Source organism: Lygodium microphyllum, chromosome 11 (genome assembly GCF_053477565.2).
Source record: "Lygodium microphyllum isolate KBCC chromosome 11, Lygodium_microphyllum_v1.1.10, whole genome shotgun sequence".
Lineage (NCBI taxonomy): Eukaryota > Viridiplantae > Streptophyta > Polypodiopsida > Schizaeales > Lygodiaceae > Lygodium > Lygodium microphyllum.
In genome coordinates this window covers 65,928,298-65,943,418 of record NC_141145.1, presented here as the reverse complement: position 1 = coordinate 65,943,418, position 15,121 = coordinate 65,928,298, and the positions used below count along the sequence as shown (strand labels likewise).

The 15,121-nt window shown below is 40.6% G+C and overlaps 1 protein-coding gene across 1 annotated transcript in view; it reads left to right on the top strand.

Annotated features, from left to right (window-relative positions):
* Window positions 1-8,807: 8,807 nt before the first annotated feature.
* Window positions 8,808-15,121, top strand: part of LOC148028899 (uncharacterized) — a 138,987-nt gene continuing 132,673 nt past the window's right edge. The window contains exon 1 of the mRNA XM_087688631.1: window positions 8,808-9,234. Coding sequence (XP_087544757.1) covers window positions 9,037-9,234 — 198 coding nt within the window. The 5' untranslated portion in view covers window positions 8,808-9,036. The remainder of the gene's footprint in view (window positions 9,235-15,121) is intronic.

The following is a 15,121-nucleotide window of genomic DNA, read 5'->3' as shown; positions in this document are numbered from 1 at the left end:
TTTATGAAAAAGAAAAGTGAAGTTTTTGGGCACTTCAAAACTCTTAAAGCTATGGTTGAAAAAGAAACAGGCATGTAGATAAAATGCCTAAGGTCAGATGGAGGGGGAGAGTACCTCTCAAATGAGTTTACAAGGTTCCTGCAGGAGCATGGCATAAAGCAGCAATATTCATGCAGTCATACCCCACAACAAAATGGAGTTGCAGAAAGGAAAAATAGGCATATTGGAGAGGTATCTCGTGCCATGCTCAATGAAAAAGACTTGCCAGATTTTTATTGGGCTGAAGCAGTTGCTACAGCAGTCTAAATAATGAACAGGAGTCCCACTACAGCAATATATGGAATGACTCTAGAGGGGAGGTATACTGGTAGGAAACTAGATATTTCTCATTTGAAAAATTTTGGTTGCATTGCCTATGTACATGTGCCAGATGAGTTGAGATCCAAGTTGGATCCAAAAGCTGAGAAGTGCATCTTTATTGGTTACTCTCTGCAGCAAAAAGGGTATAGATGCTATAACCCTTCTACTCGTAAGTTTACAGTGAGCAGAGATGTTTTTTTTAATGAGATGAGTAGCTGGTATAAACCAGTAAATGTGATTGATGATGTAGATGCACAAAATGGTAATGCTGCACAGAATTCACAGCAGCAGTCACAAAATATTAGTGGACCTGGAGCGTCCTCTAGCAGTGGTTCACATTCTTCGCCATGGACAGGCAGATTGAGATCAGGAGAATCTTCTCAAAGTAATGCAGATAGTGGTATGCAGGTATCACGAAAAGGAAAAGAGAAGGTTGATCAGCCCATGTTTGATGTGAATGCAGGTCACTCTTATGTGGATGGTGAATCCAGTGGCTCAGAACAGAGCATTGATGATGAGTTGGGTATTCCTTCTATTGTTACACTTGGAGTAAGGAAGAATAGGGATGTTTTGAGAGCACCTGGGAGTGAACCTACTTTGCGCAGGTCTACGAAAGCTAGGTATCCTGTGGATAGGCTGAAATATGATGGATTTACAGCCATTCACTATGCATATATGGTCAAGGTGATACAGGAACCAAAACCCAATTCTTTTAAGCAAGCCATGGGAAAAGAAAAATGAGAGAAAGCCATGGATGAAGAAATGGATGCCTTGGAAGCAAATGCTACATGGGAATTGGTACCTTTGCCTAAAGGTAAGAATGAAATTGGCTGTAAGTGGGTTTATAAGGTGAAGCACAATGCAGATGGTTTTGTGAACAGATACAAGGCAAGATTAGTAGTCAAGGGGTATGCACAAACATATGGCATTGACTATGAAGAAACATTCAGTCCGGTTGCAAGGATGGCAACCGTAAGAGCAGTCATTGCTATGGCTGCATCAAAGGAATGGTCTTTACATCAGATGGATGTAAAGAATGCCTTCTTGCATGGTGATTTGCAAGAAGAGGTCTATATGGAGCAACCACCAAGTTATGTGCATGCTGTTCATCCTGAGTTTGTTTGCAGGTTGAAGAAAGCCTTGTATGGCTTGAAGCAAGCACCTAGAGCATGGTTTGACAAGATAGGACAGTATCTTGTCACTATTGGCTTTCAGATTTCCAACGCAGATTTCTCACTTTATGTGAGAAAAACAGAGAAAGGTATTATGCTACTTGTCATTTATGTTGATGATTTGATTATGACAGGTGACAGTGATGAAGATATCCTTCATGTGAAAATGCTATTGAAGCAAAAGTTTGTGATGAAGGATTTGGGAGAGCTGCGTTATTTCTTGGGCATTGAGGTGATTAGATCACCAAGTGGGATACAGCTCTTGCAGAGGTAGTATGGATTGGACATGCTGTCTAAATATGGGATGACAGGCTGTAAGACTATTTCAGTTCCTTTGGAGCAGAATGTGAAGCTGAGCACAGATGCAGGTGAGCTTCTAGAAGACCCTACTATGTACAGACGCATAGTAGGAAGTTTGATTTATATGACTATTACCAGGCCAGATTTGAGCTATGTTGTTGGATTGGTAAGTCAGTTTATGCAGGCTCCAAGGAAACCACATTTGGATGCAGCTAGACGCATACTCAGGTATGTGAAGTCCACATTGCAGTATGGACTATTTTATGAGACTGGGGTTCAGATACAGCTGCATGGATATACTGATGCTGATTGGGCTGGTAGTATTTCTGATAGACGATCTACCAGTGGATATGTGTTCTCTTTTGGGAGTGCTGCAGTCACTTGGAGCAGTAAGAAACAGCCTACAGTTGCCTTGTCGAGCACAGAGGCCGAGTACAGGGGTGCAGCAATGGCTGCATGTGAGGTAGCTTGGTTGCATAAGCTACTTTATGATATGCATCAGTCTACAGATGGGCCAGTTGTCATTTATTGTGACAACATGAGTAGTATACACTTGGCAAATAACCCAGTCTATCATGCTAGAACAAAGCACATTGAGGTGCATTATCACTATGTTCGAGAGAGGGTTTTACTAGGTCTTATTGATCTAGTTTATGTCAGCACAGAGGATCAGGTAGCTGACATATTCACGAAGGCATTGGGCGCAGAGAAGCTGCGCAAGTTTAGAGACTTGCTTGGTGTGCAGGAATTGGGATTGAGCTTGAGGGGGAGTGTTGAGATATCGAGCTCCACTCGTGATACGCCAGGGTGACCATTGTGTATTTATGTCACCAACTTGTCAGACGCGGTTGGTACACCGCCCATGAATAATAGCTACATGATAGCTATCCTTATCTACTCTAGTTCGTGGCTCAGTCAGTATGCCACCTTAGTTAGTTGAGTTTGGTTTGAGACCCATATATAGGGTTCTTCTATTTCTTTGTACTTGAGTTCTTTTGGCTTACACAACTAAGAAGAGAAAAACAGTTTTTCAGCCTCCACCTCTGTGTGTATTCCCCCATTGTGCAAGCAAGAAAGCTACAAGTGAGACTCCTTCCTTCTATCCCACAATCTTGATACGAACATCCTGCAAAAATCTCAAACAACTTCACACACTCGAAATCTCATTAGAAGGATGAGCATAGTTCAAATTTAGGTTTACAAGGCTTGCTTTTTTTAAAAAATGGATTTTGCTTTTACGATCTTGCTTTTTCATAGGTATGGCAATTGATAACGGTCTTCTTCCAAGTGAAAAAAATTTCTTCCGCATAGACTGTGTGTGACCCTGCTTGCTGTGAATCAACTTTGTCAAACTACATGTGTGAACAAAGGCTTTCTGGGTCTATGAAACTAGTTCGGGAGTAACACGGTGTGAACACCCACTAGATAGGAGATTGTAGATTGAATTTTAAGCTTTAGTAAAGCTTAGAACTTTAAGCTTTAAAGAAAAATCTTAATAATTTTAATCAATCATTGCAGGATGGTGGCATGTTCTGGCCGAAATCGATGCCATTCAGTTCGTCATGCTGCCGTTGATCGTTGAATTTTGGAGCTTTAAGTTCTTTTTAAGCTCATAAACTCCAAACTTAATAATCTTCCTTCTCTGCTTCTCTGTGTCAACTAAAGATTTACAAAGGATCTTCAGAGGTGGTCCTCCACCTCCTGGGAGAGGTCCTTTGCGATCTGAGAGCATAACAGGGGGTTCTTCACTGCCATGAACACACATGTATTGACGGTTCAGCCTGTAGAGCCTGTTTATTCCAGGAGCTTCGCCTTTGTACGAGATGGTAAGTGATTGGAAGCCCTTAATCTCAGCTTTGCTCTGATACCACTGGTGCGCAGATCGGGTGTTGTATGCGTACGTAATGAACACGAGAAGGTCCCCAAGAACAAAGAACTCTAGAAAAACTTCATAAAGATAAAAAGAGATTTTGCACGATAAGTAAGAGACAATAAGACCAATTGGGTGCAATCTCCCCCCATGCCATGTGTGAGTGCTTCACAATGCATATATTTATAGATTTATTAATCTCCAAGCTAAAAAATAGCCCACTTTACAATTAGCATGCTTTTGGCTTTTGTGTTTGCTTTTGCCCAAATAAAGAGTAAAGCATTTGGGCATCCCAAAAGTCAAACTGTATCCAAATACAATGTCAAATTATGAAATATTTAACAAAGCACCTATGTGCATACAAAATAATAAATATTAGTGCCACGCTTTTAGTGATAAGGCACACGCCCATCAAAAATGATAATTCTTCTAGGTATTTTGAATTCACGCCATCGCCTAGTGCTACTCAACGCCTTCGCTGCCTGCTCTACACATCATCTAAAGCATTCACAATTGTTAGAAAATAATAAGACAAAACCCAAAAAAGTGAATACTTAGCAATCTTCAGCTACAAAATAATTAAATAGGTTGAAACTTTGTCATAACCTTAAATTAATTCAAGTGCACTCTAAACTCATAAACGTCTATTAATTTGATATGTATTTTGCGGAATCACCCCTTGTGAAATCACCCATGTGTACATTAAATTAATTTGACATCCAAAAAGGACATGCATCCTCGTCAACTTCTTGCACAAGGAATCCACCTTGTGTATGAGCCCCGACAAATAAATATAGTTTTACGGAATCCACCAAAAAACCTCATGGAATCTATTGTGGAATAAAAACCTCACAGAATCCACCGTGGAATATACCTCTTGGTATCAGAAACAACGCCTCTAATGAATTTTCATGCCCTTTGAGCCACACATAAATTGATAAAATTAAAATATTGTCATAAAATATCCTACTATAAAACTAGAAAATGCTTGACAATTCTCTCTACTCTATATTTGGCATAATAAATAGAATTGATATGTTTGTTAGATGCTTTAACATTGTGAAACTTGCTGGAATATAAAGTTTGATTTTCATACCTTTTGGCCATGGCACAAATCAGTAAAATAAAGACATTATTGTATTTCACAAAATTAAGACATTGTCACAAAATGCTAGTAAACTAAGATATTGTCATAAAATTGAAAGGGGGATTGTTATTTGTGATAATACCTAGTTACAAAATGCAAATACCAATCCCCCTTTCAATTTTGTGACAATATCTTAGTTTACTAGGTATTGTTACATTATGCAATCCCCTTGTTATACACTCAAGTTGAGAGTAGACTTTACATTATGCAATCATTATATGCTATAGGAGTCTAGTGCCATAAATCAAGGGAGATGCACCGATAGATCAAGTGGCAAAGCTAGTGTCTAGCCCAATCATCTTCCTTGCTAACCCTCCTAGTCTTACCCAGCGAGCCGTTGCCAACGCCACTCACTCCTTAAAGGACAATGCCACTTCCTTGACCTCAATATTTGAGCTTTTGAAGGTTCCACCATCTAGTTCCCATCGATTTTTGCCTGTGGCATCATCACCCTTTAACTCACACCTATCTTCTCGACACCCTCAAGTGCACCCTCTAGTAGAGCTTTGGCAATTCTTGATTGCCGCCCCCTGATGCAGTGCCCATTAGGCCTCCTCTTGGCCTTGCATCCTATCCATCTTATTACTGGTTTGATATAGCCATTGTTGCACATTTGCATGTCTAGCCACACACACACACACACACACACACAAGGGGGGGGGGAGGGGAGGGAGGCTAGTGGTGTCACATGGCGCCTTTAGAAGCTTTTGGGGGAGGGAAGACAAAGTGATTATATCATACTTAATAATTAGCACATTCAAATATACTTCATTATGTATGAAAATTACTCCTCAAACTTCTTGCATTTTTGCAATGCCAACATATTAGTGAGCAGGTGAGCTTTTAAAAATTTAGGCATATTCCTTCCAAGCTAATATAGGCTAATGAAAGTGGTTACTCATGTCCCACAGCAAGTTGTAGAAATGCAAATGGAGTAGAGGCCTCACCTCATGAACTCTCGAAGTAGTCTAAGGCATCATCATAAAAAGTGTTTTCGATATATACATAATATGCAATCATATAAGGTTGTCGAAAATTGTTTGTGTTGGACTGCAAACAATTATTTATGCCCCAATTAGTGGATTCCAAAGGATGACATCCCATATTCAAACATTTATTAAGATTTCGTGAATGTAATACTTGGCAAATTGTATTGCTTATCACTTATCTTGGGCTTCTACTGAATTTGCCATAGGCCAACATGCATACCTCAACATGTATGCCCAAGGTCAACCTTGAGAGTGAGGAGATCTTAATCAACTCTTAGCCTACGAGACACACACACATAGACTTGTTCACTATCCAATAGCAAGCCCCATGTTACACTATGGATTCAAATGTTATACACTCAAGTTGACCTATCTTCTCGACACCCTCGAGTGCACCCTCTAGCAAAGCTTCAATGACCCGTCAATTGTCGCCCCTCCTATTCGTGTCTTCCAATGCAGCTGTTGTTGCACATTTGCATGTTTGGCCTCACACACATATGCACACACACGCACACACACATAAAGTAATCCTCATTTTGTGGATAATGGGTGCTTGATAAGAAAGATAGAGAGAGAGGGTTCGAGCTCATAGGAGAGAGAGAGAGAGAGAGAGAGAGAGAGGGGAAGAGGGGAGGGGAGGCTAGTGGTGTCACATAGCACCTTTGGAGCTTTTGGTAGAGGAGCATAAATGCAACACGTGGCCCCTCCCCAAACGCTTTCAATTATCTTACTACTGTATTATTTTCGCTATAGGTTTGGAAATCCCGAAACCTCCATAGGGTTTCGCGAACCTACCTCCTTTTCCAAACCTCCCTTTTTCAATCAAAACCCCCTCCTATCCCCTCATTCTCACGTATAATCTCTCAATCAAAACCCCCTCCCATCCTCTCACTCTCACGTGTAATATCTCATTTTCTCTTTCCCCTCCCTTTTTTTATTAAAGCCTCTCCCCCACCCTCACCTCTATTTTTTAAATTAAAATCCCCTCTCTTCTCTCTCACTTATAATCTCTCTCTTTCTTTTTCCCCTTTCCTTTTCAATTATATTCCTCTCTCCTCCCCCCTCTCTCTCACATGTAGGGCCTAGGTTCTCTAACTCTCTCTCTCACTTAGATTAAACTTTTTAATTTTTAATTTTCTTTTAATTAAATATTTTTAAAAGTTTTTTTGAATTAAAAGTTTTTGATCATAAATTTTCACACACTTTGAGAGAGAGAGAGAGAGAGAGAGAGAGAGAGAGAGAGAGAGAGAGAAGAAGAAGAAGAAGAAGAAGATTGAGAGAGGAGGGGGGAAAATGAAAAAGAATAGTCTTTTTTAAATTAAAAATTTTTCTTTTCCCCCTTCCCCCTCTCTCTCATATGTGTAGGGCCTAGGTTCTCTCTCTCTCTCTCTCTCAGAGTTAGATTAAACATTTTAGTTTAAACTTTTTTTTCTCATGTGTAGGGCCTAGGTTTCTCTCTCTCTCTCTCTCAGAGTTAGATTAAACATTTTAATTTAAACTTTTATTTTAATTAAATATTTTTAAAAACTTTTTTAATTTAAAAATTTTCAAACATAAATTTTCACACACTTTGAGAGGGAGATAGAAGAGAGAGAGAAAAGAAGAAGAAGAAGAAGAAGAGAGGGGGGGAGGGAAAGATAAAAGAGAATAGTCTTTTTTAAATTAAACATTCTCTTCTCCCCCTCCCCCTGTCTCTCTCATGTGTAGGGTCTAGGCTCTCTCTCTCTCTCTCATAGTTAGATTAAAATTTTTAATTTAATTAAAAAAAATTAAAATAAGGACACACACACAGAGAAATATACCAAGAGCAAAAAAGAAAGAAGAGACGGAGGGAGAGAGAGAGGGGGAATAGAGAGAGAATATATATAATTTAAAAGAGAGAGGAAAAGAAAAAAGGAAAAGAGAGGAGAGAGGCAGAGAAGAAAATGAGAGAGAGAAAATAAGAATAAGAAGAGAGAGAATTTAAACACAGAGAGAGAATTGTAGAGAGAGGAAAGATAAAATGTAAAAAAAATTAAAGAGAGAAAAAAAGAGGAGAGAAAGAAAAGAGAGGAGAGAGAGAATAAGAAAGAAAGAGGGAGAAGAAGAAAGAGACAAAGAGAAAGAGAGATGTGAAAAAAGAGAAAAGAGAAAAGTCTGTTTTTAATTTAAATATTTTACGAGAGAGAGAGAGAGAGAGAGAGAGAGAGAGAGAGAGAGAGAGAGAGAGAGAGAGAATTTAAAAGGGATGGAGAGAGAGGAAAAAAGAAAAATTAAGAAAAAGGGGAGAAAAAGAAAAAGGAGCGGAGAAAGAGAGAGAGAAAATAAAAGGAGAGAGAACAAGATAGAGGAGAAGAAGAGAGAGAATATAAACATAAAGAGAGAATTATATATTGGAAAAATATAAAATTTACATACTTTAAGAGAGATTGAGGAGGGGAGAAGAAAGTGAGAAAAGAAGGAGAGAGAGAGAGAGAGAGAGAGAGAGAGAGGGAACATATAGAGAATTATAGAGAGAAAAGATAAATTTTAAAAAGAGAGAATAAACAATAGAGGAGAAAGAGAGAGAGAGAGAGAGAGAGAGAGAGAGAGAGAGAAAACCAGGAGAGAAGAAAAAATAAACTAAAATAGAAAACAGAGGGAGAGAGAGAGAGAGAAAGAGAGAGAATTAGACATAGGGAATTTGGAGGGGAGAGAGAGACAGAAAGAGAGAGAGTAAATTAAAAATTTAAAACAAAAAAGAAAAAAAAAGAGAAATAAATTGTTGAGCTCATCGCTTCGAGAGATAGCGAAGCTGCCGCGGAAGCGACCTAACGTTCCATGCACACGAAGTGTGTGCGAAACACTAGTAATAGTAAAAAGAGATTATTTGGGGTTGTTAGGCACCTTATGGGTAGCGTGCATGCATACGCTGCTATGCCAAAAGAAAATCGAGAAATAAGAGCGCCTCCAACTGCATGAGAGAGAGAGAGAGAGAGAGAGAGAGAGAGAGAGAGAGAGAGTCATTGATTGATTGATTGATTTTGATTTCATGTTGTAAAGCTTCATGGGATTATTATGGGTTGATAGGCACCTTATGGGTAGCATGCATGCAAGTGCTGCTATGCCAAAAGAAAATCGAGAAATAAGAGCGCCGCCAACTGCATGAGAGAGAGAGAGAGAGAGAGAGAGAGAGAGAGTCATTGATTGATTGATTTTGATTTCATGTTGTAAAGCTTCATGGCTAACGATCCAGAGCAGGGAGGAGGTGCAGACTCCATTAAACCTGCCTCCAAATCGACTAAGGCAGGCGTTCCTCCTGCCAGAAAGAACAGCATTATAAAGCCCAGCAATCTCCATAATCCTCCTCAAGAGAACAACCACAAGCCTGATCAGAACAATGTTCGGACAGTAAATGACCCACCTGACATGTCGACGGTAATACCTGATCTTCGATTGCTTCAGGAAATTTCTCAATATGATTGAAAGGGTAGACTTAAAACACCATCGCTTTCAAACATTCTCTATTTGGTTGAAAATCAGTGAGTCTGAAAATATGATTTGTCGATTCTCGTGCACTTCTTTCTAACCATTCTTCTGAGTGATATAATTAGCCGCACCTTTTTCCGGAAAGGGAAGGATTTTAGCTTCTGTGGAATCATCCTGCCTGGTTGCATCCAGCAATAAGCCTAACTTGCGAGAGTGGTTGCCCATATGTTAGCCTAAAAGGGCTATCAAAGTTATTGGTAATTGAAATATGACTGCAAATGCATTGGTTGCGTCTGGCAATAAGCCCAACGTGCACTTGCAGGTATGGTTCCTTACATAACAGCCTCTAGTTGGCATTACCATGAATTGCTGACATTAGCGCCTCTAGTTGCACTTGAGGTGCTTAGGTGAAAGCATGTTGGTTCAATTGGTTTGCAAGTTTTAGAGAGGCCCTTTGTCTTGCATTTGGTGTTGGGACAATGTCCATTAGATTTGAATGATTGTTAACAATCAAATTTGCCAATCTACTCTAGTTGTCTTAAACTAATGATTTTTTAGCTCAACACCCCCTCTTAGGCCCAAAACTAAGCCATGAGAAATAAGCCCTTGATGTTATTTGCTTTTTTCCCAAGGCATCCCATCCCAAAGCAGCTAGGGCATTGGGCAAAGGGTACATGTTGGCTGTCTAGTGACCTACCAAGACTATAAATGTGATCACTGTCACTATTAAGAGGAGAAAATTGCCCCCTCTTAAACTAGAAGGAGAAGTAAGAGGGAAGCACCCTCTCCCCATTAATCGGAAGAAATAGAGAAGGGTGTATCCAAGTCAATCCATAGTAGAAGATACTAGTTGGAGAACTAGCCGATTGACTACCTTGGTCAAAATATTTGCAAAATTGTCACTAGATGGCACAAACGTTAGGCATATGGTGCCTAACTCAACCTCCTCTCCGGTGAAGTGGTAGTAAACTACCATGTACTGTGTCCAAGGGGTGATGATCGGATTGCCTGCAAGGGCAATGGCACTCTGGTTGTGGTAGTAGACAATTGGAAGTGACTTGCAAAGAAATTGACGTGTGGCCAATAAGTTTCTTAGATAGATGGCCTCCGTAGTACCATCGAAAAGAGCTCAATACTCTGCCTCAGCTGTGGAAGCTGCCACTGTCTCTTACTTATGGCTAGCCCAAGAGATGGATGCTATGCCCAAGTTGTAGAGGTAGCCTCCATGGAAACATTGGGTATCAGAATTTCTTGCCCAGTGTCAGAATCAATGTAATGATAGGTATGAGCATCAAAAGGCTAACCCAATGTATCCTTGTGTAGATGGACAGTGGGATCTAGAGATGTGGCCATTGCCGGTGTCTGATTAGTGCAATACTGTTCCACTAAGTGTAGGGCGTATTTCTGCTATGATAGAAAGATACTTCTCTCGGATCTAACAATCTCCATCCCTAAGAAATAAGGCAACAATCGTAAGTCTATCATCTCGAATGTAGAGCAAAGGTGTGCCTTAATTTCTGTGATAGCTGTAGAGTCTGAGCAAGTGAGTAATATATTATCAACATACAGTAGGATATAGGTAACCCCTGCGCTAGTGGTATACACATATAGATTTGGATCATATAGCTTTAAACAACGATGCATATGAAGCCCGAGGGGTGAGTCGAGTAGACCTTCCAGGACTCTCTGGAGTGAAACTAGGTAAAAGGATCCTTGAATCCCGTATGGTCTGCTGGTACCAATGAGGTAACAGGTCTCGCGGAGAAGGCCTAGGAGTTGAAGTCTTTGCAAGAAGGTCAAGAGCAAGTAGTAGATCTAGTTCAGTAGGCATGATCTTAAATGATGTGAGTGGAGGTGAGGATGAAGAGTTCGGTACAGAAGAAGACTGCATGATGTCCCTCTCATCAAATATGACATTCCTCCTAACGATTACCTTATTCATCCCAGGATCGAACAAACGATAGGCTTTTGCTTTGAAAGGATAGTCCACAAAGATCAAGAGATTAGCTCAAAGGGTAAGCTTTTCTATCTTGTTATTAGGAGTATGCATATAAGCACGACCATTGAAAACTCTGAAGTGAGAAATAACATGCTAAGAGCTAAAAAATGCCTCGTACAGAGTCTTTTTAGGGACTGCCACAATCGGACATAAGTTGAGGATATATATTGAAGTGTTAACAGCATTGACCCAAAGGCGCTTAGGGAGTTTTGTTGCGAATAGCATAGAGCGTGCCATATTTAGGATAGTCAAGTTCCTATGCTCTACGACTCCATTCTGTGCAGGGGAGTTGGTAGAGATGAGCTTGCGTGCAATGCCCTACTCCTGTAGAAACTCAGAAAACTTGTGGGAGGTAAACTCGCCATTAGAATTACTCCTCATAGTACTCACATGATGACTAGTCTGGTTATGGATCAACAACATCCAAGCACTGAAATAAGTGAAAGCATTGGATGTGTGCTTGAGCAAGTACACCCACATGTATCTAGAGAAATCATCCACTATCAAAAAGAAGTATAGCATGCCATTCAAGGCAGCAGTGGATGTGGGACCACAAAGATCTACATGAATCAGCTTGAGGGGTTCCGCAACATGAGTGACAGACTGCTGAGGAGAGGATGTACGATGTTGTTCACCTAGCTGACATGCTTTATAGACCTCTCGAGATAGTTTTAGGAATGGAAGGCCCTCAACCATCCCCTGACATGACTGCTAATAAAGAGAGTCGTAGCTCAGATATCCTAAGCAAAAATGCCAAAAATGCTCAGAGTTTGTGTGCTTTCATATAGTGGCCAAAGCCTGGAAGCGATGGAACTTCGAATCATTGACAGTTGGCTCAATAAGAAAGTGTGTCATGTGATAAAGGCCATTAGGTTGTGCCTTGCTTCCAGCAATCACTAAACCAGTGTGAAAGTTTGAGACCTCAACCGTGGTCGGTGTGAAGAAAACCGCGCACCCCAACTAGCAAAGCTGTTGAACGGACAAGTTCACCCCAAGTTGGGGGACATGATAGACATCATCTAGTGAGGTGAGATTTTGACCCAAGTTAGTGGGAAAATGGACGCGACCTTGGGCCTGAATCTTGATTGAGGAGTTGTTTTCTATATGAATAGTCTTGGCTGCAAGGGCTCGAGAAATGAAAATATCCACTCTAGGAGTCATGTGATGGGTAACTCCACTATCCACAAGCCAAACGGGTGCTGATGTGCTCAGCTGTGATGAGTGGGCCTCTGCAAGCACCTCATTAGGTGGCAACTTGCAGATGTGAATGAGACTCGCATTCGATGAATCTAAGTAGACAATGCGGGACTCAGTAGACAATGTGGTGGCAGTTTGCCGACTATGATGATTGATGCATCGGGTCCTATCCTGAGCTGCATAGTGGTCAGTCAAGTGTGCCCAACGCTCGAATGCTAAGTCAAAATGTTGAAGCTAAGAGGAACAAGTGCAAGATCAGGTTGGGGTTCCAACCCTTGTACTAAATCCCATAGGTTTCGAGAGTTTTAAGACATGTCTCATTAAATTTGACCAATTGGTATAGTTTGATCCGTTGAAATGAGTCTTGTCATTAAAAGCATGCTCGGTGGATGAGGAGCTAGAACCATGAGGTGTCTCTGAAGATGGATAGATGGAATAAGATGAAGGTGGTGGTGGTGGATAGATGGAAGGAGAAGGGGATGAAAATGGATAGGTAGAAATAAACTGCTGATGTCTAATGAGTGCCGATTACTATGCAGGTATTGAAATGAACATAGGTCCATATGATACCGTAAGTGTAGGTGGAGACACAGGGACATGATAGCCTTGTCCAAATGTCGGTTGGGACACACAATAATGATCGGATGGTCCACTAGGTAATGCCATAGAGACAAATTGCAATACTAAACGATCCACACTTGAGTGTGTTTGGGATGTACTCTTAGAGGGATAACCTAAAGTGTTTGTGTGGGAGGTGGAGTCTCCGTCACAAGTACACCACCTGAAAACGGGTATGTAGAGGTCCTAAAGGCTGTGCTTAAATGTGCAAGACCCCCCAATGTAGTATGTGGTGGATAATGTGGTACACTTAATGGATGCGGAAAGGAAGGTGCAACAGAAGATGAGGGAGGGATGGGTGGAAGCCCAAATGGGTTTGTGATGGATGTTGTTGTGGGAAACATGATTGTTTCCTTTTATCCGTTAAATGCATTAGATGAAGATGCACCTACTCCATATTGACCATGAGAAATAAAATCATTTGAAGGAAAAGGAAGGGATGGAATACTTGTAAGTTCTTCTTTTAGGTTCATACCTAGTTTTGAGTTCATAAGGAAATACTTGTCTTTCTCATTACTCAAAAACCAAAGTTTATTTTGAAGAGTCCCTTCTTGATAAGCATTCCTCGATCCAACAAAAAATACAGAATCAGTTGGCATAGAATCTGAAATAATAGGATTCGTACTTGGCATTGGAGAAAAGAAGTATTGTGGAAGTGATGTGTAAACCGAATCAAGTTTCACTTGTAGATGGCCGGTCCGTAGATTCTGAAGGTCTTGCAAGATCATTTGTTCTGTGCACTAAATTTAAAAGAGAAAACTTAGGTTTACCTTCAACCTCCTGTTGAGCCCTATGTATAAGGATGAAACGATACTCAGTGGCAAAAATCTGATATGATCTGTGGACTCCATGGTAGTCTGATGGTTCTCCATCTGTCAGATTGGGCAGTAGCAAGCTGAGAGGCCCACTCTTGATTGTTTTTGTCCATGTTTGGCTGTGGAGACTGGAGTGGTGTTGTGAATGTGTTTGAAGTCATTTGACCCTTTTGTTGTTCCTACTTTTGCGACTGTGCTTTAGCCTTTTTGGTCAAAGGCCAAGGTTTCTCAAAGAGCACCTAGTTTGATACCATGTGAAGAAATGCTCTTAACTCAAAAAACACAAAACCAATTGTATGACAAAACATAGATTGATAAACATAGAACACAGTTAGGGTTAGGGTTAGGATAACTCAGAGACAATGAACACAATGAATAATGAATATACAGTGCTGATGCAACAACCATACTATGCATTGAATAATGAACCTTGAACTCTCGTATCTTTGGGATCAAGGTAGAGCCTAGAGGTTATGAGCTTTAGAGTATATCATACTTTGAACGCATTTGGAATCGTAGCAAAGGCAGCCTCCGTGTGTCAAACACCAACAAACGTAGCGAAGGAAGGATGGATTTGATGCAGACATTAGTGTAAGAGAGAGAAAGACTAAATATGTAGGTACTTGAGGAGAAAGAAAAATTGGGCGACAGTTGGTGTAGGTGCAAGTGCAGCATGTGGAGGAGAGAGATCAGGGCGACAGCTCCACACTGTTGATTGCAACATCAAATGATGACGTTAGCATCAAATACAGCAAACAAATTGTAGGTGATAGCTACAGATTGGTGGCGAAGGTTGGAATTAGGTGCTAGATGGTAGCAAATGGAACGGGGGGAAGCTTCGATCGCGATGTCCTCCATGTAAAGGGGTTGGGGTAGCAGAGATACGACTCTTGAAACCTGCAAAAACAAGATGGAGGGAGAGTGGTGGGTTGCGTGCCTATTTATAGAAAGTTTGGGACACCCAAATTAGGGTTTTGCATGGGGGACATGATAACTCTCTAGGATTGGGTTGCTTTTTAAAATAAGAAGGTTTCTTCATTAATTAAGTGTGATTTGGGTCTGTTTAAGTCAGGCTAATGCATTTTTAGCTCAACAAATGGTAGCAGTACAAACTTGATTTATTTGAAAGAACTTCGTTTGCTCTCGAGGTGGTTTGATCTATCCCAACTGAGCACTCCACAATCTTGCTAGCTGATTGGCCCAACCA